Consider the following 23,623-nt stretch of genomic DNA (forward strand, 5'->3'; position numbering starts at 1 on the left):
TGGGAAAACCAAAAAAAATTTTCACCTTTATTTCTCCGAAACCGCTCCATGCAAAAAAAAAACTGGAACGTGACTCATTGTCAATTACTCCCCATGTCTACGGTGCCTTTGTTATGACGTCATAATTCGACAAGTGCAACGCTCAATCCGGTAAGTATGAAAAAAATTCTCTGCAATTGTTGAAACCGCTAACCGATCGATGCAAAACTTTTTAAAGAATTGATCAACTAACCATGTAAAAGATAGTTTGATAAGAGTGATGTCATAGGTCACTGGTGTGGCACAAGATTGGATCAAAGGGGAAAAAAAACTTCAAAATAAACAGAAGAGTTCACTTTCGCCGAGTCCTTCTCAAGACTGCGCAGGGTAAGTATTCTCTGAATACCATCTCGTTTAATTAACTGGTTTATTTTGGCATTTTCAAATTTAATTATTATTTTGGTGTTTTTCAATTTATGCATTAAATTTTCCCCCAATTTGTCCCAGAAGTCTCATTTTCATACTGCTGAGGCCATTGTGTGCCGGTGCTTTGGTGAAATTTTAAATCGATGTCGTCGTTGAGGGGTGTCCTTGAGCACCCTGCAATGCACCGACATGTTTCGGATGAATCCACAGCGATCTAAAACTGAGGCCTTTGTTCAGGTTTTACTTACCGCACAGTCTCCCTGAAAACTCGACCTTCTGGGTAGTTGTGAATGTGTGCTCACCTTTTGAGCCATTTGATTTTCATGCTTCCCTCATTTTCCAAATCCACACTGTCCAATAATGCAATGCACCAGGAGGGTGCCGCATCAATGAGCACCCTTCATTTATGGGGACTTCAGTTTGTCGTGTTGCCTGAGATCATGAAGACGTTCCTCGGTACATTCGTGGAGTACTTCAGGCTCTTGAGCCGGGACAAAGCTTGGCTTGACCATGGCACGAAATCATGGAATTGAGATGTTGATGTGACACGGGCGTCATGGTCCGAGTGATCTCTTGTGAAATCCTTTTCTGCAGGTGCTTTCCTCGCTCGGACCATCGCGCTCGACGTATGAAAAGTCACCATGACACTGAAGGTGTGGAACACCTCGTCCAGACGGATCTGCACTCTGGTTGGCTCGTCAGGGCCAGTCGTCTTATGGTCTGACTTCTTGTCTTTCTCAACAAAGATGTGCCACAAGAATGGCAGGGATGAACAAGAACAGTCTACTCACACCGGTGGTAAATAAGGTTAAAAACAAGTTTTTAAAAATGCTCAAATGATTCAACCAGTTTTAGTTAATGATAATTCAACACAAAATGTCTGAGAGTGAAGAAACAAACTATTGACACGTCCAAGTGTGTTGAGGCTCAGGAATCAAATTGTCCAAGAACAAAAACAATCGCTTGGGAGGTTTGAACGAGTCAACGTCATCGCTTAGGCTTGGCTTGGAATAATAGTTAACAAAACAAACCAACATGAACACCAAATCAATCGGAACACTGTACACATCACCTGTCTGGACAGGTATTCCCTCAGTGGAATACCACAGGTACAAGTCCCAGTAAAGGGATGTGTGGAAGGGACGTGGGCCCTCCATCTTTACATGGTCTTGCGCTGTGAGGACTCGGGTGGAGGCATCACATGGTCCCCAGTCACGTCTGGAACACCAGGAAGCTGCTCGCTGTTCATCTTATCTTTAGCCTTGTGACCGGGATCAAAGAGTCTCTGCCCATAGTTGGGAGGGGGCGACACAGGGAAGGGGCAGGTTGAAAGAAAGACCAATGGAGTTAAATGAACACACACAGACTATCAATGAGTCTTGCATCACTATCCCTAAGGCCAAATTAAAACAAAACACCAGTTTATCTTCCAGATTAAAGTGGGGTAAACCCAGAGGCGGGGTTTGGGTGGGGGTGCATCCCGTGCCCCGAGATGACAAGGGGCCCCCACACGACCTATCGTGGTTCACAATCTTTCGAGACGGGGCCCCCGAGGGTGGTCTCACTTTGGCCGACAAAACGTATCAACTTGTGAGTGGTGTTAAACACAGCGCAAATGGACCGCTCCATCTGAATGAAAGAAAGCACTGTGACATCATCATGGATTAATGACGTTTAACGAGAGAGGAGGACGGTGTTACAAAATTAGGAGGTGAGGGTGAGCATGCCTGGTGTTGGCTTAATTGTCAGGGTGGTGGGCTTGGGATCCTGGGATCCTGAGTTCAAATCCCCCTCGGACGTTGAATTAATACCAGGTGGGGTTGACTCTGCCTGTCATCCTTCCGAGGTCGGCAAAATGAGTGCCAACTTGCTGGTATCCTGTGTCGGAGTGGTGACCCGTCCAGGATTGTGTCCAATATCCAAGGAGACTACTGAGGCAGCACCAACTACGCTGCACAGAGTATGGTCCCGATGGATGGATGGACGAAGGGTTCGGACGAGTGGAGAAAGCAAGTGGAATAATAACTACATTTAATGTACTCAAATTCAACAATAATCACAAAACACCCCTCATGAGTCAATGGACTAACCCACGCGCAAGGTGGAACGTCGTGCTCTTGTAAATCAGAGCACCTGTCCCAAGGATGAAACGAAACTACCCTGGGGTAGTAGTGCTGTAGTAGTTTCAGCGGTGCAGAAAAGCGGAAAAAGGCTCAACAATCGGGGGGAAAATTTCCCGAAATTAACTTTTTTAATCACACAAAGCAGCAGAACCAGAAAGGGGTTCCTCGGCCGAGCACGTGTGCTGAGGTGTGCTCCGTTCCGCTCGCCAAGGCGCTTAAGCACTCAAGCAAGCTGTCCGACGAAACCGTTGATAAGGAACGGTTGGCTCAGCAAGCGGTAGCTCACTCATTGGAAACGGAGCACACACCCCATGGATCATCGATTTGTGTGAGTTTGTGTTTGTGTGCCTGGCGGTGTCGGGTGAGACCAGGGTGTGTGACCGTTATTCCAATCACATAAAATAATTTAAAATTTATCAGGGGGAGCGGCCAGAGGGCGGGGGGGGGGGGTGGGGTAGCACGTTATTCTTTTTATTACTACCAATTATTGTGCTATTATTATTATAAAGACTGGTGCGTGCCTGTACGTGCGTGGCAGAACGTGCAAAAAAAAAACAATTGTGACGTCAATCGTGACGTCATAACACCGTGCCCTGTCATTGGTTTGGTAAATAAATGGCCATAACTTGGGAACCACTTGTCCGGTTAATATCAAACCTTGAAAAGGCACATACTCAGGTCCCCAGCAATATACCTGGCAAGTTTCAATTAGATCGGACAAGTGGTTGTCGAGAAACAGCAGTCGCAGACACACACAGACACACACACACACACACACACACACACACACACACACACACACACACACACACAGATTGCTGGAATTATAGATAGATGCTGTTATCATTATTCTGAGATATCTTTGGAAAAAATGGCACGGGAAGGTGGAACGACAGACACTTCAGCTGCGATATATACACCTTTCCAATGGTGGGGGGGGGAGGGGGGAGCAATAAAATGGGAATTCCTCCGAAATTTTTTCACAATTAAGACGAAAGCAACATAAGCTAAGCGAGTGTGACAATACCACGGAGTCCTCTTACTCGTGAGCCGTGATACAATAGAGGGTTCTGTTGCGTCACTCGGAACACCTCTCCCACCACCATCAGCAGCGACGCGGTACACATTTAGGCCAAGGGAATGAAAGTCCTAGAATACCGTCCTTATGAAATGAAAAATACATGAGGCTTTTTTTAAATTATTCATTATTTCAGAAAAAGTACAAAAATCTGCCATTTCTATGCAAGAAGGGTCTATTCACAGTTTTATATTTCAGTACAGTGTAAATTCTTAGTATTTATAGATACAACAGTACACATACTGAAATATAAAACATGTGTATCGAACTTTAGCTTGCATTTACAACATTCAAAAATTGAGATCCAGTCTTGTACAGATGTCAGGTTCGACATGAACGTTCAACACTTCTTATAAACGCTTCCTGACTGGCTCCTCAATGCAGTCATTGCACTGAGGGTAAAATTCATCCAGATCGTCAACTCCTTCCACGTCTACATCACAGAATATGCAGATGGGCTCAAATCCACATGCGTAGTGGAGTTTCTCGATATGGTCGCCACAATCATGGTCTTTGATAAATACCTCCAACCCCTTTGGCGGGGTGATATCATCTGAAAAGGAAGATTGAAAACTGATCAGTGAAGACAAGAACATATGGAGTCCCAAGCACTTGACCAAAGATTGCTTGGCTGAGATGGCACAATCATAGTTCAGAAGAACCTGATATACATGATTCTACATCACTCAAATCTAGAGTTTTAACAATGGTTCACTGAACATACCAAACAGGAGACCACATGTGTATTCCACATCTGCAAGAATTTCTTGGAGTTGCGTTTTCTTGAGATGGACTGGATTTTCGATATTCAATTCAAAGTTCAAGGGGAATCCTACTATGCAAGAGGCTAAAATTCTCAGCATCTGTGTCGTTGCCTCGCAACGCCTGGGACGATCCCGCCAGAAAGACTGTGCATGCGCACAACATGTTCAGGCAGACGTGACTGCTCAAAAAAATGGACTATAGGACAAAATCGTGCAGGTATTGGGGAAGGTATGGCATGTAGGACTACGGACGGTCTGTTGACATGCATTCTAGAAGACCATTGAAGAAATACAACACCAGCTCAGTGGTTCATTCGATCATGACCGACCAGCAGCAGTTCATTCATCATGATGCTGTAAAATGCTATGCACATTCGGCGAGAAATCGGAGAAAACATCTTCAACTCGAGGGGGAGCACTCGGTCGTGTGCAAAACCTCCGCCGCCAATACTGCAAGGTCACTCAAGTGAACCTGATATCCTATTCATTCAATTTGACGTCAACAGTGCGTGGATGCCCCTTTTACTTTTAACATTTACATACTCAATTCATTCGTCATAACTCGATTCCTTGAGACAGAAATTGATTTAACGTGGGTATATCCACCTGAAGTTCCAAAATCAGCCGCAATTATAATTTTGGCATGTTTTTTGTTGGAAATCACTTATAACATGTAGAAATGCAAAAAAAAACCAGAGTTGGTGTCAAAGCCACCCAATGCTCGCCTGTTTATACATTTATCGTTTTTAAAAGACGTCTAATAATTAATTTTTTTTATAATTCTCTAACAATTTTTTTGGGGGGGGGCGGGGGGGGGTTGGAATTCACTTAAAGCAAAAAAAAGAAAACGAAATTTTGTTGAAAAAAAAGTTGCAAAAATTTTTTTTCTCTAACAATTTTTTTTGGGGGGGGGTTGAAAATCACTTAAAACATGTAAAAATGCAAAAAAAATTTCTCTAACAATTTTTTTTGGGAGGGGGAGCTAGTCCAAAATCTAATGGCATGATCCTTGGACCATACCTAACCCCCCCACCAAGTTTCGTCAAAATCCGTCGAGTTTTTCCGTAATACAAAAAATTTAACATTTTCACGCTCACGCCGGGGGTATCGCTAGAGCTCTCTTTTCTTCGAACAGGTGAGCTAAAAATCGAAGTTTTGTTGAAAAAAAAGTTGCAAATTTTTTTTTTCTCTAACATTTTTTTTGGGGGGGAGGGGGTTGGAAATCACTTAAAACATGTAGAAAGGCAAAAACAAAAATTCAATTTTTTTTTTAAATGGCCGCCATAGCGGCCATATTGGACTTTGGACCAAGTCCAAAATCTCATGGCATGATCCTTGGACCATACCTAACTCCCCCCACCAAGTTTTGTCGAAATCCGTCGAGGAGTTTTCCCGTAATACTGCTCACAAACAAACAAACAAACAAACAGAAAGGGGTGAAAACAGCAACCTCCGTCCATCTTCGATGGCGGAGGTTAAATATCTCATGTAATCTTGGTCATCCATTCAAACACAAGTAACAAACAGTGTAACCGATCATTTATAAATTGATATGATATGTTATTTCGTTAAAAAAATTGCATGTTCTTATACTAAATTCTCACCTTTTTGACTCCTATTTTTCTCGATTCGATCTCGAGTCATAGGTGCGCTGTGATTGATCGATCACTTCGGAACTTTAAACTTCGTACATATTCGGAATTTCTCGGCTTGGCGCCAAGAAGGGGATAGACAATGGTTAACAAAACACCATTTTTGGTGATTTATATGAAGAATGATGATCAACTCGAGTCAAGGGTTTATTTTTTTTGCAAATAATGAAATTTTTTTGAAATAATGAAAATTATTGCGGCAGCTTTTGAAGCATGCGGGCGGTGGACGATAGGACTTTCTTCTAGTAGGCCTTTCTAGACTTCTCGGACTTTCATTCCCTTGGCCTTAGAGACTTTGCGTCGCCTCACCTTCGGAATTCCTGGTAAGGAGGGAAAATTAAGTCGCTACAACCTTTGCCTAATGACCCGTAGTCCTCTTGGCAAGTTTGATTGGTTGAGATTTCATGAGTAACGACTGAATACATCGACGTCGGACAGACAGACAGACGTCCCATTGTATAATATATTAGTGTGATGACCGGTTGACAGGGGCTCACTGGCCGGACCATTGTTGTGTTTTTCATGGGTACCCCCACCGAATGACGAACGCCGTCTCTGAATGTACCAGGTGTCCTTCCTTCTGTCAAAAATGAAGAAACTTTCGAACCCGCCGTGTTTCTTCGTTTCTCGTCTGTTGTTGTTTCGATTTTCTTGTGTTGTTGTTGTTTAGTTTTTGTGTTGTTCTTTAGAGTTAGTGGTTGATTGTTTGGCCTGTTGGGGGAAGTAACCGTCAGTCCCCCGCGGGGAGACTTTTTGAGCGGAGCAGCGGTTTCACTGCACGGCTTCCTTCCGACATGTTTGCGATTATTTTTTTGTTTGTTTGTTTGTTTTCACAAAATAACAAATAATAATTAAAGGAAGCGGGCGGGGACGATCGACTGGTATTTTATTTTTTATTTGGCCGAACCGTCCAAACATCCTGGGTGGAGACGGCTCAGTGAAGACATGCCCTGTTGAGGATATGGCAACAGTTTCGACGCCTGCTGATGCAGTGCCCCCTGAAAGTTGGAGCAATAATTTGGTGAAGTTTTATGTTCAGGATGACGGAGATAACTTGCCTACTCTTCAGGAAGCACACCGTGGGATCTTTAACGTACATACACCGAGCAGACAGACCACCATGCTTAACGTCCATCAGAGGGACGACGGCACACACACCTTGATGGTTCCTCCCACCAGGTAAACACCAGGGTGGTAGTTTATAGCTGGTTCTGGATTCGAACCCGTGCGAGACAGCTCAGGGTGAGTGCGCTGCCTCCTTACCATCCCGTCAGACCATTACACCCAACTACACTCACAATAGAATGTTTCCACTCGGAAGAAGATTGTTTACCATCCCCGGTTGTGACGTCACATTAAAATGCAAACACACCGTCAAGCTTGTTCAGTCGCTCGAGTTACAAATCCTTTTTGGGAGGTTCGTGATGTTCACCGACATTGAATGATTTTGTAAAACTTCAATCAAACGACCCCCACGGCGTGTACGGACAGGTAAGTTCACCTGTAACAGTTCTCACTCCACTGTGAGCAAACGATGTAAACAATCCACGAGATCACTCGTCTGAGAATCCACAAAACACTCAACACCACTCAAGGAGCCTCCCAGGGATCCCCTGATCGCATCACTTGGTGATACCATCGATTTTCGATCTCCATGAAGGTTGGTTGCATCACCATGGACGTCCCGAAGTGATGGAGGATGAGATCAAAAACCTTCAGGGATTCGACCTCAGCCATCGACGAACCAGCTTTCCTCCTCTTCTGATGTGGCTGCTCGAAGTGGGCGGGGCTTCGTGTCCATGGCAACGGTTTTCATGAGTTGGAAATAAATAAATAATGGCAGAACCTGAAGTTGTGACGTCATAGACTCAGCGTTGTTGGAGGTACGATAACTATCGCGTCTCAAAACGTTGTGGACGAGTTATGACTAAACCAGACGGATGAGTCGGTTCGGTTCGGATTCGGTTCAGGTCCGAATCCGTGAACGACCTGTCAGTGGGATGTTCAGCCTGGCGGACGACGTTCCACCGACATCGTGTCACCAAGTCGACGTGCCACATGGGTTGATGTATTTGTTCTCTTCCGGAGTTGTGCTGCTGCATGAATGTGGAGAGGGAATCCCCGGGGAACATTAATGGCGATGAATCGGAGGAACAAGCTCAAGCGTGAGTGCAAGGAGTTGTAAAACAATGTGGACGAGCTGGTTGGAATCAAACGTGATACTGACGTCATGATCTTCAGCGAAGCCACAAAACTTGAGGTCAAGCTTAAAGAGACTGACAGGATCAGGCTCATGGAAGAGATACATCAGCTGCACCTGATATGGAACTTCCTGATCTGATCCCGACAAAGGCAGCACTTGAATGGGAACAAGGGAGTTCAGATTACAACGAGGGAATGTCAGGTTTGGAACAAGGGAGTTCAGATTACAATGAGGGAATGTCAGGTTTGGAACAAGGGAGTTCAGATTACAATGAGGGAATGTCAGGTTTGGAACAAGGGAGTTCAGATTACAACGAGGGAATGTCAGGTTTGGAACAAGGGAGTTCTGATTACAATGAGGGAATGTCAGGTTTGGAACAAGGGAGTTCCGATGACAATGAGGGAATGTCAGGTTTGGAACAAGGGAGATCAGATTACAATGAGGGAATGTCAGGTTTGGAACAAGGGAGTTCCGATTACAATGAGGGAATGTCAGGTTTGGAACAAGGGAGTTCCGATTACAATGAGGGAATGTCAGGTTTGGAACAAGGGAGTTCAGATGACAATGAGGGAATGTCAGGTTTGGAACAAGGGAGTTCAGATTACAACGAGGGAATGTCAGGTTTGGAACAAGGGAGTTCCGATTACAATGAGGGAATGTCAGGTTTGGAACAAGGGAGTTCAGATGACAATGAGGGAATGTCAGGTTTAGAACAAGGGAGTTCAGATTACAATGAGGGAATGTCAGGTTTGGACCAAGGGAGTTCAGATTACAATGAGGGAATGTCAGGTTTGGAACAAGGGAGTTCAGATGACAATGAGGGAATGTCAGGTTTGGAACAAGGGAGTTCAGATTACAACGAGGGAATGTCAGGTTTGGAACAAGGGGGTTCAGATTACAACGAGGGAATGTCAGGTTTAGAACAAGGGAGTTCAGATTACAATGAGGGAATGTCAGGTTTGGAACAAGGGAGTTCAGATGACAATGAGGGAATGTCAGGTTTAGAACAAGGGAGTTCAGATTACAATGAGGGAATGTCAGGTTTGGACCAAGGGAGTTCAGATTACAATGAGGGAATGTCAGGTTTAGAACAAGGGAGTTCAGATTACAATGAGGGAATGTCAGGTTTAGAAGAAGGTGGCGGACCTTGAGCACCCTGTGGAAACATGGGGACATATCTCAGACAGAGCAGGGGGGGGGGCGTGGTGTGGGGGCGAGGCCGGAGAGGAGACGGTACAAGACAGAAAGACCACCGACCTGCCTGCGCTGAGAGTGAAAGACCCAAAGACTCAGCTTCCACAGCTTGAAGCCGATAAAGCTGAGAGGCGGGAGCACCAGCCCGGAGGGGAGAGCAGTACTCCATCAGGCTGCGGATGAAAGCTTTATATGTGGTCAGGAGTTCAGGTGGGCTGAGGAAGGAAGGACTTTGCACCACGGAGGATGCCCAGTCGGCGATGTCATCAACTTGGGACACGTCATTTACTCCCCATGGGGTGTATAAGGGAGATAGTGATGACGTCATCGGTGAAGTGGTCTCCCAGCCATAACTTAATTTAATTTATTTTCTTTTAGTGCACACCAACGAGGCTCGGAGGAGAGCAAACACACAGAAACGCACAACGAGGGGGAGCATACACATGCAAATCCCAAGAAGCATAACAGGAGTACTCCGGCAAGATCGAACAAATTGTTTTTTCCCCAAATGTTTCCTTCGCATGTCCAAAGCAATTTGGATACAATCAGAGTCAAGACAATCACATTTGGCATCAGCAGTGCAGAACATCAATATAATTTCCATGTGTATGTAAATTAACTCCAAAAATGACAAATTACAACTCTCCGCACACTTTGGCCAGCCTTTAGTAGCTCGGCTTGACAGGTGCTCTGAGCTGGACGTGTTCAACAACAGGTAACTAAAGCCAACATGAAGAGGAAATTAAATTTTTATTTCGTTTTTAAAAAAAAAAGTCCACTTGTGCAAGTCGTGCAGTATCCTCGAGTTTAGTGAAACAAGTAACACCGGTGAAATTTCAATGTCACCAAAATAAATAAATAATTAAAAAAATATATGATGGAGTTTCACATTCACAACCAAGGTCAGGTAGTCGACGGTGACATTTCACAGCCGAAAGCCCAAAAAGAGAAACACCATAAGGTGCGACCCGTGGTCAAGCTTGCAGCATCTTCAGCGCTGTTCATCTTTCACTCCGGCGATCTGAAAACAAAACAAAATGTCAAGACAAGTGACCTGACAGCCATTGATAAACCTGATTCATAAAGAACGTTTCTTACATCATGGTACGTGTGGTCACCTGTGGATGAGCAGTCCATTTTAACCTCTTCACCACCTGGAGTCTTCCTGTAAATCAGGTTCTCAAACCTTGTAGTTTTGACTTCCAGGAAGCGCCGGTTGCGGAAGATGTAGAACCCAGCAGCGCAAGCCAGAACTAGCACCGGGGGGGAGCAGTTTGTTCAGATCACCTGTGAAATGTCATTGATCACCTGCTTGGCGGCACATTGACAAATCAATGGAAAATCGTCCGAGTCAAGGATGGAGCAAAGTATACTTACGTAGTGGGACAATTACAGCAGCTGCGACTACTGCAGAAGGGTTGTTTACCTTTCCTTCGAGAGCAGGTTCACCTGAAAGGTAAGAACGCAATGAATTCTGGGAGTAAAGGATGGCTTCGTTTCGTGCATTGCGAAATGTCATCAGCAAATGTTCCAGGTTGGATAACGGGAGGTGGAATCTGGGAGTAAATAAATAAATAATAATATTGTAATGCAAACTCTAAACATGAGACAAACCAAAGTGGACAAACGTCCTGTCGTTGTGTTTAGTTAGAACGACATGGTGTGGACAAACAAATCAAATCTCAACACAACCCACGAACATCCTGTACTCCAAACTCAAACCTACAAACCTGTTCGGGGAATTGGGAGGATGGTGATACGTGGTGGCTTGTGTGTTACAGGTACGACTTTTCGCACAGGTGTACGAGTCGTCTCATCTGTGGTGCCAGGTGCAAGAGTAGTCTCACCTGTAGAGCCAGGTGACATGTTCAATTCTTGGATCAAATCGTAAAGGGATTAAAAGCTCCTGTTCGACATTTTTACGAGGAAAAGTAAACATGACACCTTTCATTGTCGATGTCATGCCGGGAGTTTTCCTGGGAATGTCAGTAGGTGGTGCAGGTGCAGGCTTACCTTCACCTGTGGATGCACATGTTGGAATAAACATGAGAACATGAGAATCCACACAAACACAATTCAAGGTCTCCATTAAGGGGAAAGTGAGGAAGGGGAGGAGGAGAGCGAGGGCCTCACGACACGTCACTCTACACTCCGGGAGTGTGATAAAAGGGGGGAGAGAGGAAGGTCGTGGGGAGGGGGAGGGGCTGTTCTGGACATGGGTTTGATAGGGGGAATTGAGGGAAAGCGGGGTTGGTGGGGTGGGGTGGGAATGGTCCCCAAATGCCGACATTAGTACAGGATTAGAGTGGAATTGGGAACATTAAAACATCATGTTCAAACGGGTCAAACGAAACAACGCCCGGTCACCGCCCATATATGTCCGTAGGGGAGGAGGGGGGCTTTTGGAGGAGGTAAGTATGAGGGAAGGGGAACGGAAGGAAAAGTGTTTTCTTTCAATGTTTGAAAAATCCACACCAGTGTTTGTGCCTTTCTTTAATTTCCACACATACGATAATCTCTAGAATCTCTTGTTCACCTGAGAGACGAATTGTGGAATTGATCCGAGCAGCAGGTCTGACTAATATAAACCAGCAAAAACAGACAAACAACTTTAACTTGTCCAATTCACATATTGTTTGACCCCTGGTCCTCTCCTCGACCCCCAGAGAGTTGTATGGTGGTGGGATGGGTTGAGGAGGAGGAAAGCATGAGGAGAAAAGAAGGCAGTGTGAGGGGAAGGGAAGGCAGCATGAAGGGGGGGGAGGGGATGGCAGCATGAAAGGGGGGGAGGAGGCAGCGTGAGGTTGGGGAAGACAGCATGAAGACAAGAGGAGGGAGGTAGCTTGAGGGGAGGCAGCATGAGGCATGAGGGGGATTGAGGCTGCATAAGGGAAAGGGGAAGTGGTGTGAGGGGATGGAATGGGAAAGCAGCAGAAGGGGAAGGAGGCAGTGTAAGAGCAAGTGAAGGAAGTGTGAGTGGAGGGGAGGGAAGGCAGGGTTAGGGGAGGAATAGCAGCATCGCAGAGTATTATCATCATGATACAACACACCCAAACCACAATGTTTTCTTTGTAACCGCCGTATTCTAGATAAAACCGGGAGGGGGCATTTAAATATTGTTGTAGATTTCCGCCCGCCGGCGTGCGGACGACCGATTCTAGCCAATGGCGGCCGCCTCGCCCACCGAACGGACAATCGAGTCGCAGCCTTCCGGATCAAACGCCGGAATCCTGCTTCGGGTGTGTTTTGAGCATACCACAGCTCAGTCAACACTCTATCTGAGCGAAAGGGTCAATCGCCGAATTGTCGATATACCAAATTAATCACGCGGGCAGAGTGTACCTCAACGGGGCCTGCTTGAAACGAGCCGCTTAAGCAGCTCGCTTCGTTTTGGGATAACCGAGCAGGTATTATTGCGAGGCCCCGTTGGACCCGATTATATTATCGGTTATTTAAAAACCAACTATATTCCGAACGCAGAACAGCAGCTCAATTAAGGGAAGAAGGACGCAACGAACGGGTCAACATTCAAACAAGCACATTTATTTACAAAGCACACGTAAACAGTGATGCAGTCATGCAGGTATGCAGTTATGCAAGGCCGAACATGCACACAAGTATACAACCAACAAAAGCAATGCAAAAGAGCTACTCCCGTCTATCTATTATGCACACAATGCACTTAACAACAGGTTTACTTACGGACATGGCGCCACAACGTTCATGCAAAGAAACAAAGGAAAAACCCTGTCAAAGACAAGGGGGTAGACTGGACCTCTTGGGGTCTTTATAAGCACGGAGCCGTGTAGACCAATGGCTCCGAGAGGCCGGGCTGGTTACCTTCACCCTCGTGGTGACTCTCTGGGGCGACCCTCGACGTCCCCTTGTCAGCGACCCACAGTAAGGCACGGTACGGTAGGCCGCGCTCCTTGGCTCCGCTGCGCTCCGCTCTCTCCAGCTCCCTCCCGCGGCTCCACACACTGCCCACAACTCTGACCCAACTCTCTTCCCTCTCCTCTACACACAACAACCAAAACCTTGCATTCAGCGCGCCCTTTTATCTCGAGCTCCATCCGCCCCGATCTCTCCCACCCCTTCTTCAGCACGCGCGGGAAACTTCTAGAAGCAGGGCGTTTTTTCTCTTCGATCGGGGCCTTTCTTTGCCTTTTCCAGGGCGTCATTGCTTTACGTTCCTCTCGCAGGGTTTGTCGTTGGGGGGAGGGGTGAGGCCATCGTCCGTTCTCCCCCCGACGAATGCTAGGCTTCCCGCAACCGTGTGCCGAGGTGGAAACGCGGTGGTGGTTACCGTGGTTGTTGTAATGGTGGCGTGGCTGGCGTTTTGTGGTGGTGGTGAGGGTGGTGTGGTTGGGCGGTTGTGGTTAAGATGGTTGTTCTGAAGACTGTTGTGGAGAAGGTGGTTGTTCGTTGTCTGTGGGGATGTTGGCGATGGTGGAGAAGGTGGTTGTGGTGGTTGACATGCGGTTGGTCCAAAATAACGATAGCAAAAGAAAAACGGCTAACTCAAACATCACAGCCCTGATCACACGAATAATTTCCCATTAAACATCGGTGGGGAAATCTATCTGAACACAGACTTATCGACATAACTGATCTCAGGATCTATATGGTGCTCTGCGAATTTCTACAGTCGTAACACTATTAAAACCCATGGCATCTACCTGGAAAAGGACTGCCGACATGGATGTCTCACCCTCCCCCCCCCGCCCCAATACACGTTCCTCCAACCTCCTCACAGTACATGGTAAACGTGCACGTGCACCGGTAATCAGCTTATAAAATAACCTCAACCGATGAATGCACAGTATCTTGCAATGTTTTCTCTTTCATGCAATGTTAGTCTTGAAGCTTTGACAAGCAGGCAGAACATCGGCCGAAAGTACAATCAGTTGGTAAAGGTGGGTCGCACCGGTGGGAAATTAAAAAAAAATTATCGAAAGAACATGAGAACCAACAAATCAAACTAATTAAAAATGGCAATTACCTGTAGAGATGGGACGGAGTTGACTCACATCAGCAAATGTTCCAGGTTGGATAACGGGCGGTGGAAGCTCTAATAAAGAAATAAATAATAATATTATAATGCAAACTCCAAACATGAGACAAACCAAAGTGGACATGAACGACATGGTGCGGACAAGCAAATCAAACCTCAATACAACCCACGAACATCCTGTACTCCCAACTCAAACCTACTAACCTGTGCGGGGAATTGGGTGGATGGTGATACGTGGTGGCTTGTGTGTTACATGTACGACACTCCGCACAGGTGCAAGAGTCGTGTCACCTGTGGTGCCAGGTGCACGAGTTGTCTCACCTGTAGAGCCAGGTGACATGTTCAATTCTTGGATCAATTAGTAAAGGGATTAAAAGCTCCTGTTAGACATTTTACGAGGAAAAGTAAACATGATACCTTTCATTGTCGATGTCATGCCGGGAGTTTTTCTGGGAATGTCAGTAGGTGGTGCAGGTGCAGGTTCACCTTCACCTGTCGATGCACATGTTGGAATAAATATGAGAACATGACAATAAACCAATGTCACCCGCAGGGTGACCCGTATCTTGCCAAAAGGTGACCACGTGTGACTTCTTTAAGGTCACACTGAGGTGAACAGAGCTGCCATCCACCGGGAGCGACTCCTTGAGGAATATCTGCCGACGAGAGATTCCGATGAGAATCGTTCTACAGAGTAACCATGAAAAATATGCTTTTGCCTCATAACGTCACCAAATGACGTCATAATGTCTCAAGCTTGACATATCTAGAAATCACTCATCGAGGTGTTCAATTTGAGGTACTACACGATATGGTTCCTAAAACTTGAAAATTTGACCTTGGGGTCAAATATGTTTGACCTAAGGTGCTAACCATGAAGGTCAAGGCCAATCGCCACCAAAAATTAATCAGCTGAGCGCCAGACCATGGACTATATTCTCATGAAGTTTGAAGACGATCCGATCAAAATTACTCAAAAAATAAGGGTTTCGTCGACTCCCCTGACATAACTGCTGGCAGTGATGACCGTGTACCAAGTCAGGTACCAAGCCATAATACCAAGGTACCAAGCTGTGAGTCAGAGGTCAATAGACGTCTGGGTCGGGCCTGGGGAGTCATAGATTCACTGGATCATGGAGTGTGGCATTGTCGAGCAGGTGGACGAAAGCCTGAGTCTTCAGATCCTTGGTGCTTCCAGTCTTGCTCTACGGATGTGAGACTTGGACTCTGATTTGGGATCTGACACGGAGATTTAATTCCTTTGGAACCAGGTCTCTTCGGAGAATCCTTGGCTAATGCTGGTCGGACTTTGTGCCCAATGAGCGGTTGCTGGGAGAGACTCAAATCAGATTTGTTACCTGCATTGTGTCAGCTGCGGCTGTATGGACATGCAGCTCATTTTCGTGACGCTGATCCTGCTCACCAGATTCTGCCATCTGCTTGGAAATCAGCAAACATCACTGATCTGCCTAAAAAAGGTGCAAGAAACAGATTCCTGCAACTTCAGTCCAATCAGCCTTCTCCCAATGACCAGCAAGGTTATGGAATCCATCATCGCTTCAGACATTCAATCCTTCCTCTTCTCCAATGGCTTGATTTCCGATCATCAATTTGGTTTCAGACCAGGTCACTCTTCCCTGGATATGCTGCTTCTGCTCTCCCAACAATGGATGGAGGTCCTCAATGCAAGATTTGAAATCAGAGCCATATCCCCAGACATCCCCTCTTCCTGTCCAGGCTTGAGTTCCTCAAGGTAGCATTCTGGGCCCTGTTCTTTTTCTGGTTTTCATCAATGATCTCTCTGACTCTGGAAAATCCTCTATATCTCTTTACTGATGAGTCCACCCTCTGCCTACCATCTGTCATCCCTCAGATCAGCAGGCAGCAGCTTCTTCACTCTGTAGATCTGAATAAAATCATAAACTGGTCCAACACTTGAAACGTCTTTCAATCCTGACAAATCTCACATTCTCACTGTCTCTCCGAAAGGACCATCTCACATTTCATTTCATTCATTTCATTTCATTTAAGCCATTTCATTCAGAAGTCATTTCATTTAAGCTTTTGGGTCTCACTTTCTCACATGATCTTTCCTGGGAAAGCCACATTTCCAACCTGGCATCCAAAGCCAGTTTCCAACTTGGCATTCTCTGTCTTGTAAAGTCAATCCTTGACACACCTGAGCTCTTAACCACATACAAACTTTCATCCACAGCCTGAAATAGTACTGCTCTACCATCGAGGCTAGTCCTCCCACTTCACACCTCGCTCGACTTCACACAGAGGAAACCAGGGCTCTTCGGATCATTGGTATCTCCCACAATGAAGCTGAGTGTTTGTCTCTCTCTCTCTCTCTCTCTCTCTCTCTCTCTCTCTCTCTCTCTCTCTCTCTCTCTCTCTCTCTCTCTCTCTCTCTCTCTCTCTCTCTCTCTCTCTCTCTCTCTCTCTCTCTCTCTCTCTCTCCCTCTCACCGCAGGCAGGTCGGTGGTCTTTCTGTCTTCTCTTCAGCTTCGCCCACCCCCCGATCTGTCCTCGATATGTCCGCAGGGCCTCTTCACTCTCTGCAGACCTGGATAAGATCACAAGCTGGTCAAACACTTGGAACGCGACTTTGAATTCTGACAAATCTCACACTCTCACTGTCTCCCCGAAAGGAGCGTCTGGAATCCCCACCCCCCCACCCCCTCTCACCCACATCTACTTTCCCTACAATCTGGAATCACTGCTCACCTTCACTCTTCCATTCCTCTTTTTTCCCGGCTTTGGAATAAACTCCCACACTCTCTTCAATCGCACTCTTCTCTCCAGGTCTTCAAAACAGCTGTTTTCCACCACCTCTTATCTTCCCCCATCCAAAACCACAATATTTTCTACCCCCGTTAATCCACCCCAAACCCACCTCCTTCAAAATCCTTTCTTCCCTTCTTGAAAGTCCCTGTGTCCATCTTGTTTACCCCGTGTACTCCGCCCCATCCCTCTCCCTTCCACAGATCTCCTCAGGTCTCTGCTCCGTAATGTTTTGTGTTTCCCTCTCCCGCTCCTCGTCTCGTGCCCCCCATGCTGTGTGTTAGCTCTCACACGAACCTCGACAAGGTATAGAACAAAGAAATAAATAAATAATAGGAAGACAAGTGTGCTGTTTTCCCGAATATTGGCTCTGAATTTGTCCCGATCGCACATGTTCAGTGAGGATAATATTTATACTGTCTGCCTGCCTGGCAGTCAAACAAAATTGAAAATCATTACAAACAGTCAACTTACTGTTTTTAAGGACGTTACAAAGGACACAAACACCAGGCACGAACAACAAATGCCACGTGTTAGATCGGGTGATGTCATAGACACTTGGTAAAACAGCGGTGAAACCTGGAATTAATTTATTAATACTCCATTAAACCTTTATTTCAATTGAATTGTTTACCGTACTTGAATACTGTAGAACACAAATCGCTTTCATAAAAGTTCCAAGAATCATGGTTTTGTGGAACTCTTAATCTTCAAGGTGACTTCCTTATTAACTCTCAAATACTCAATGTCCACTCGAGGCAAGTACAACTCAATCAGAGAGTATTTATTCGCGATATCACGGAACAGTAGAGCATTGATGCAGCACACGCAATGATCTCCGCTAAATTCGAGTTACAAAAATTGTACATATATATATATATATATATATATATATATATATATATATATATATATATATATATTTTGTCAAAAGGAAAGTGTTTGAAAGTTGAGGGCCGGTTCAGGGCTGAAAAGAAGGTCAGAGAACAAAAGGAGGAGGAAGGGAGTTTGGTCGTAACGACTTCTAGCTGACCTTGTCTTGACCAGTTTTCGCATGAGGAGTCATGAAAACAATTCCAGACGGAGAAATCAAACAGAGGGCAGAGAGAGAGAGAGAGAGAGAGAGAGAGAGAGAGAGAGAGAGAGAGAGAGAGAGAGAGAGAGAGAGAGAGAGAGAGAGAGAGAGAGAGAGAGAGAGAGGGGTAGGTGGAAAGCAGAGCCCGAGAGAACATTGGGTACAAGTTCCAATAAATGCATCTAATTACATTTGGTTAAAAGATGTTGATGATAGGTTCCAATAAATGTGTTACAAGGAAATGGATACATATAATCGGCAAGTGCACTAATTGACTACATCAGTTGCATGAGGAATTGACTCCAGCAAACTATCATTTAAAGACAAAGTCTGCTTCAACACTCCCCCCGTGTTTTACTCTTTCGGGCAAAACAACACAAAATTATTGGTTTAATCAATTAGAAATGCATGGCCACGCACGAGTGTGTGCATTCCTTTAGGGCAGCCCTTTCACAGCACCCATCGTTGGTGCTCAGTCAGTCCATCATCGCCATTCCTGTCCAACGGAGCAGGTGGCTTTAGGTGGTTGTACAGTTTTGAGCCTGCTTGAGGCTCCAGTAGAAGGAGGTCCTCGGGCCAGTACAGGAGCGGACCACCACTTTGGGCAGCACGGCTGATTTCAACACACCTGTGCAGGGTTCAGGAACAGAGCAAATGAGTGCAACAAGGACATTTCCCATAATCACAGAATACACTCATAACGCTGACCTCTGGATTTCCAATTTTAAGTTCCAACTCAAATGAATCATTGGACACCGCTTCTGAATCAGAATCACCGAAGGGAGGTGTTGGTCGAAGAAACCATTATTTTTGCAGACTTTCTCTTTAAACAAGAGGTAATCAAGGCTGGCAGTGCGGTCGTGGCTCATTTTACAGGTACAATGATAATGACAATCCAAAGCAACCCCGTAAAAATCCATTGCAATTGACGAGCTCCCCATCCTCCGAAAATTCCTTCGAGCCACGAATACAGCCCGTCCTTAGTATCATAATGGTGGAACTGAGCCCCCTCATCCTTAATGTTATCTGCTGCACTTGCAATGTGCTCTGAATTATCTGGGATATCTGTGCAGAATTCTCAACCAATCACCTAATCCAATGCAATTCGGTTTTGCATCGCGACAGCACGCAGGGAAATTGTGTGTGGGGTCATTGAATGAAAACTCAGGAAACCTTCTGTGTTGAAGATGAGGTCAACATCCTCACTCTCACAATCTGTTGATCATTCAACAACTGCTGCATTGATCTGGGGCTCAAATCCAAACGGATCAATGGGAGCAAGAGATGTTTATATGAACTTAAATGTAAATTAATTAAAAGGTTATAAATTTTGTAAATATTAGGGAAATTATTTCACTTCCATCTTATTTTTTTTTACATCTTAGTTTTTTTGAGAAATTAAACAAAACATTTTGTGTATGGGACAACAACTGCACCGCTCTATACAGGTCAAGGCCTTCACGAGCACAGGATTGAGAGGAGGCTTTGTGATGTAACATCTCATAACATTCTTATATGGCTGCGGGTATGCAGAAGGTGAACATGATCACAATCTGACCAGCAACAACCGATGAACAACCGTTTCATCAAACACCATCAATTATTCATTCCATATATAAATTAATGCATTGCACGGGATTTGAACCAAGCACTTCGAATGTGAGCACACTCACCTGTACCTCTTACCTGTCACAGGAACTGTGAATCACTCTTTGAAACTCCATGTATAAACATCGAAGAGTTTCATAGAAAGAGATTGGGCGGCGCGGTGGGATATGAATGGGAAAAGAGATCAAAACTCCACCATTGTTTGTGTACGTAATATTGTTACGAATCTGGAAGCCTTGTGCACACAGACAGACAGCAGTCCCGAAGCTTAGTTATTTTGATAAGTATGTGTTTCTAGTTAGGGCCCCGTCCCTGTGTTGACGTCAGGGTTTTTGAAATACAAATCGAGCCTCCAGTCAACCGAAACCTTCACTCCTTCACTTCGCACATCGCGCCGTGACACGCGCGTGTCCAGCCAGGTACGTGGGCGGAGATTTCAATCGTCTCAGGTCGGGACTCCGCCCAGAAACGCTGGGGCGTGCCCCTTGTCCAATCACGCACAGAGGGCGACTTTCCCACGAGACGCCAGCCAATGAGGGTTGAGATGGCCACAGAGGGCGACTTTCCCACGAGACGCCAGCCAATGAGGGTTGAGATGGCCACAGAGGGCGACTTTCCCACGAGACGCCGCCCAATGAGGGTTGAGATGGCCACAGAGGGCGACTTTCCCACGAGACGCCGCCCAATGAGGGTTGAGATGGCCACAGAGGGCGACTTTCCCACGAGACGCCGGCCAATGAAGGTTGAGATGGCCACAGAGGGCGACTTTCCCACGAGACGTCGGCCAATGAGGGTTGAGATGGCCACAGAGGGCGACTTTCCCATGAGACGTCGGCCAATGAGGGTTGAGATGGCCACAGAGGGCGACTTTCCCATGAGACGCCGGCCAATGAGGGTTGAGATGGCCACAGAGGGCGACTTTCCCAAGACACGCCGGCCAATGAGGGTTGAGATGGCCACAGAGGGCGAATTTCCCACGAGACGCCAGCCAATGAGGGTTGAGATGGCCACAGAGGGCGACTTTCCCACAACACGCCGGCCAATGAGGGTTGAGATGGCCACAGAGGGCGACTTTCCCACGAGACGCCGGCCAATGAAGGTTGAGATGGCCACAGAGGGCGACTTTCCCATGAGACGTCGGCCAATGAGGGTTGAGATGGCCACAGAGGGCGACTTTCCCATGAGACGCCGGCCAATGAGGGTTGAGATGGCCACAGAGGGCGACTTTCCCAAGACACGCCGGCCAATGAGGGTTGAGATGGCCACAGAGGGCGAATTTCCCACGAGACGCCAGCCAATGAGGGTTGAGATGGCCACAGAGGGCGACTTTCCCACAACACGCCGGCCAATGAGGGTTGAGATGGCCACAGAGGGCGACTTTCCCACGAGACGCCGGCCAATGAGGGTTGAGATGGCCACAGAGGGCGACTTTCCCATGAGACGCCGGCCAATGAGGGTTGAGATGGCCACAGAGGGCGACTTTCCCATGAGACGCCGGCCAATGAGGGTTGAGAGGGCCACAGAGGGCGACTTTCCCACGACACCCCGTAAATGGTGAAATGGCTAACGACATTGAAGAGCAGCTCATTGACCGAGTGAAGAAAAGTGGAAGATTTTCCCTCCAAATTGATGAAACAACGGATGTTTCCAGTGATGCACAGTTACTTGTTTTTGCAAGATACAGCTACGAGGGGAAAATGTAGAAGGATATGTTGTTTTGCTCGACACTTGAAGGAACTTGCACTGGTCGTGTCATTTTTAACAAACTGGACAGTAAACTGCGCGAGGAGGGGCTAAGTTGGGAAAATTGCATCTCTGTGTGTACAGATGGAGGTGGCGCCATGCAGGGGACAAGAAGGGGACTGAAAACTAAAGTTTTGGAAGTGGCGCCACATGTCAAATTCACTCATTGCATTATTCACAGAGAGGCCTTCGCCAGCAAGATCCTCGAGCCACAACTTCGCAATGTTCTCCAAACAGCAATTAAAGTGGTGAACTTCATCAAATCCCATCCGGTGAATACCACACTGTTTGCCGCACTCTGCCAGGAAATGGGATCGGAACACGAATCTCTACTATTTCACACAGAGGTCAGATGGCTATCACGGGGGAAAGTTTAACCAGACTGTTTGAACTGCGTGAGGAGGTTCGCATTTTCCTCTCAGATTGCGGCTCCCCCCTCGCTGACCACCTGACCGACCCCACATGGGTTACTGGCCTTGCATATCTGGCAGGCATATTTGACAAACTGAACAGTCTAAACTTGTCTCTCCAAAGCCCAAACAGTTGCGGTTGTGGATCAAAGGTCATGGGGGTCACGAAATGCATATTTGTATTGAGATGCATTGTGGAGAACTTAATACAAAGGTAACTAGTGGCTGCGGCGAAGGTATGCGCTCTACGAGTGCCCGTTCTAGTTACAGACTGGCTTTGTCAGAGACCGAGCAGAGTCTACCAGTCTGTAACCACTTTGGTTTTAGATGCCAATCGAACGGATCATTCCTCGACACGACACACATTAATCCATGGCGACAACTTCATAAGAATTAACCAGATTTATTTAGATATTTAGAGTATTTCTCCTGCTCTTAGTTTGCTTCCAATGAATCTTTGTCCCCTACCTTCAAATGAGTTTAGATAAAATAAAATAAATATTGTATGACATTTGAATGAATAGTTACGGTGTGGCGACATCGCGTTGTTATATAATTGGCTATTCTGTCCTGTGTCTTCTGTCACACTTATGGCCTCGTACGTCCCTTTGATCTGAGGGCTATAAATAGAAATTTGTCCAACGTCACAACTCTTCCCATCATGCATGCTAATTCACCGTGTCTACATTTAAAATTTTGTAACTGCAAAATTGTTTCATCATTCTTCACCTCGACTTTTACTGCCACCAGCTGCGCGATATCGAAGTATTCGCTTCTTGTTATGGTTAATTTGCAATATTATTTTTAAAAGAAGATTTTTGGCGGTAGCCATTTTGAAATTCAAAATGGAGGCCCAAAATGTTAATGGAAAACTGGCTCCGTTTTTTTCTAAACCAGTGAAGTTTCTCGATGTGTTTAGACATGGGTGCCACGAATCTACCCCAAAAATGACAAATCCAGAAAATGTTACATTAGACAACGGACGAAACCCTTCAGCAAAGCGGAAGCAATTCTCATCCGGCTCGGTGACAAGGTGTTTTCCAAATTAGTCAAGGAGCTATTTCCCATATCGGCCTTAAAATAAGGTCTTGCTCAACCCACACCACTTATAAGGTCTGAATGCATATTATGTTAGGGCAACCTCTCCTGAGCAGTTTTAGGGTGGGTGTCACTTCAAATTGTGGTATAGCATTTTTTCTACAGGCCATTTTGTATGGTGGGGGTCAAATAAAGTTTTTTTCCATTAATGGGAGAATGTGATCCATGGTGGGTTGCTTTAGTCGATTGTATCTTTTGAACTGGTTCATTCCAATTATTATACAATGCATGGATATAAAGAGAAGAGATTGGTGCATACATATAAATTACTGTCAGTGAAGTATTAGTCGAAATTCAAATGTAGAATCCCATAACGCAACAAACATGTAGTGGAATTCACCAGGCAAATCGAAAAAGTGTGTTTGTGGTTTTGTATTTCTCTGTTTGCTGAATGTCTGTTGAATGCATAATTTTTGTGCCGTTCTCTGTACAAAATGTATTATTTGTGATCTTGAGACAGTTTGCCTGT

General features: G+C 45.9%; 1 protein-coding gene across 1 annotated transcript; it reads right to left on the reverse strand.

Moving 5' to 3' along the window:
• Window positions 1-9,856: 9,856 nt before the first annotated feature.
• LOC147006708 (uncharacterized) lies at window positions 9,857-20,705 on the reverse strand. The gene is made up of 9 exons (XM_085868171.1): window positions 18,716-20,705; window positions 14,851-14,925; window positions 14,638-14,754; window positions 14,422-14,490; window positions 11,364-11,438; window positions 11,150-11,266; window positions 10,797-10,868; window positions 10,538-10,706; window positions 9,857-10,440 (listed from the first exon to the last, which is right to left on the reverse strand). Exons 2-8 carry the CDS (start codon window positions 14,867-14,869, stop codon window positions 10,600-10,602), a joined length of 576 nt encoding a protein of 191 aa, XP_085724297.1. The 5' UTR covers window positions 14,870-14,925; window positions 18,716-20,705; the 3' UTR covers window positions 9,857-10,440; window positions 10,538-10,599.
• Between the last annotated feature and the right edge of the window lie 2,918 nt (window positions 20,706-23,623).

The sequence above is a fragment of the Eptatretus burgeri genome, unplaced genomic scaffold (assembly GCF_056783735.1).
Source record: "Eptatretus burgeri isolate ZD-2024b unplaced genomic scaffold, Ebu_testis_v1 Ebu_testis_scaffold_3156, whole genome shotgun sequence".
NCBI lineage: Eukaryota > Metazoa > Chordata > Myxini > Myxiniformes > Myxinidae > Eptatretus > Eptatretus burgeri.

Coding starts and splice junctions, on each gene's coding strand:
- LOC147006708 (XM_085868171.1), bottom strand. Junction 14,491..14,637: donor CCACCCAATTCCCCGCACAG/GTTAGTAGGTTT, acceptor TTTCTTTATTAG/AGCTTCCACCGCCCGTTATC. Junction 11,267..11,363: donor CATGACATCGACAATGAAAG/GTGTCATGTTTA, acceptor CTGGCTCTACAG/GTGAGACTACTCTTGCACCT.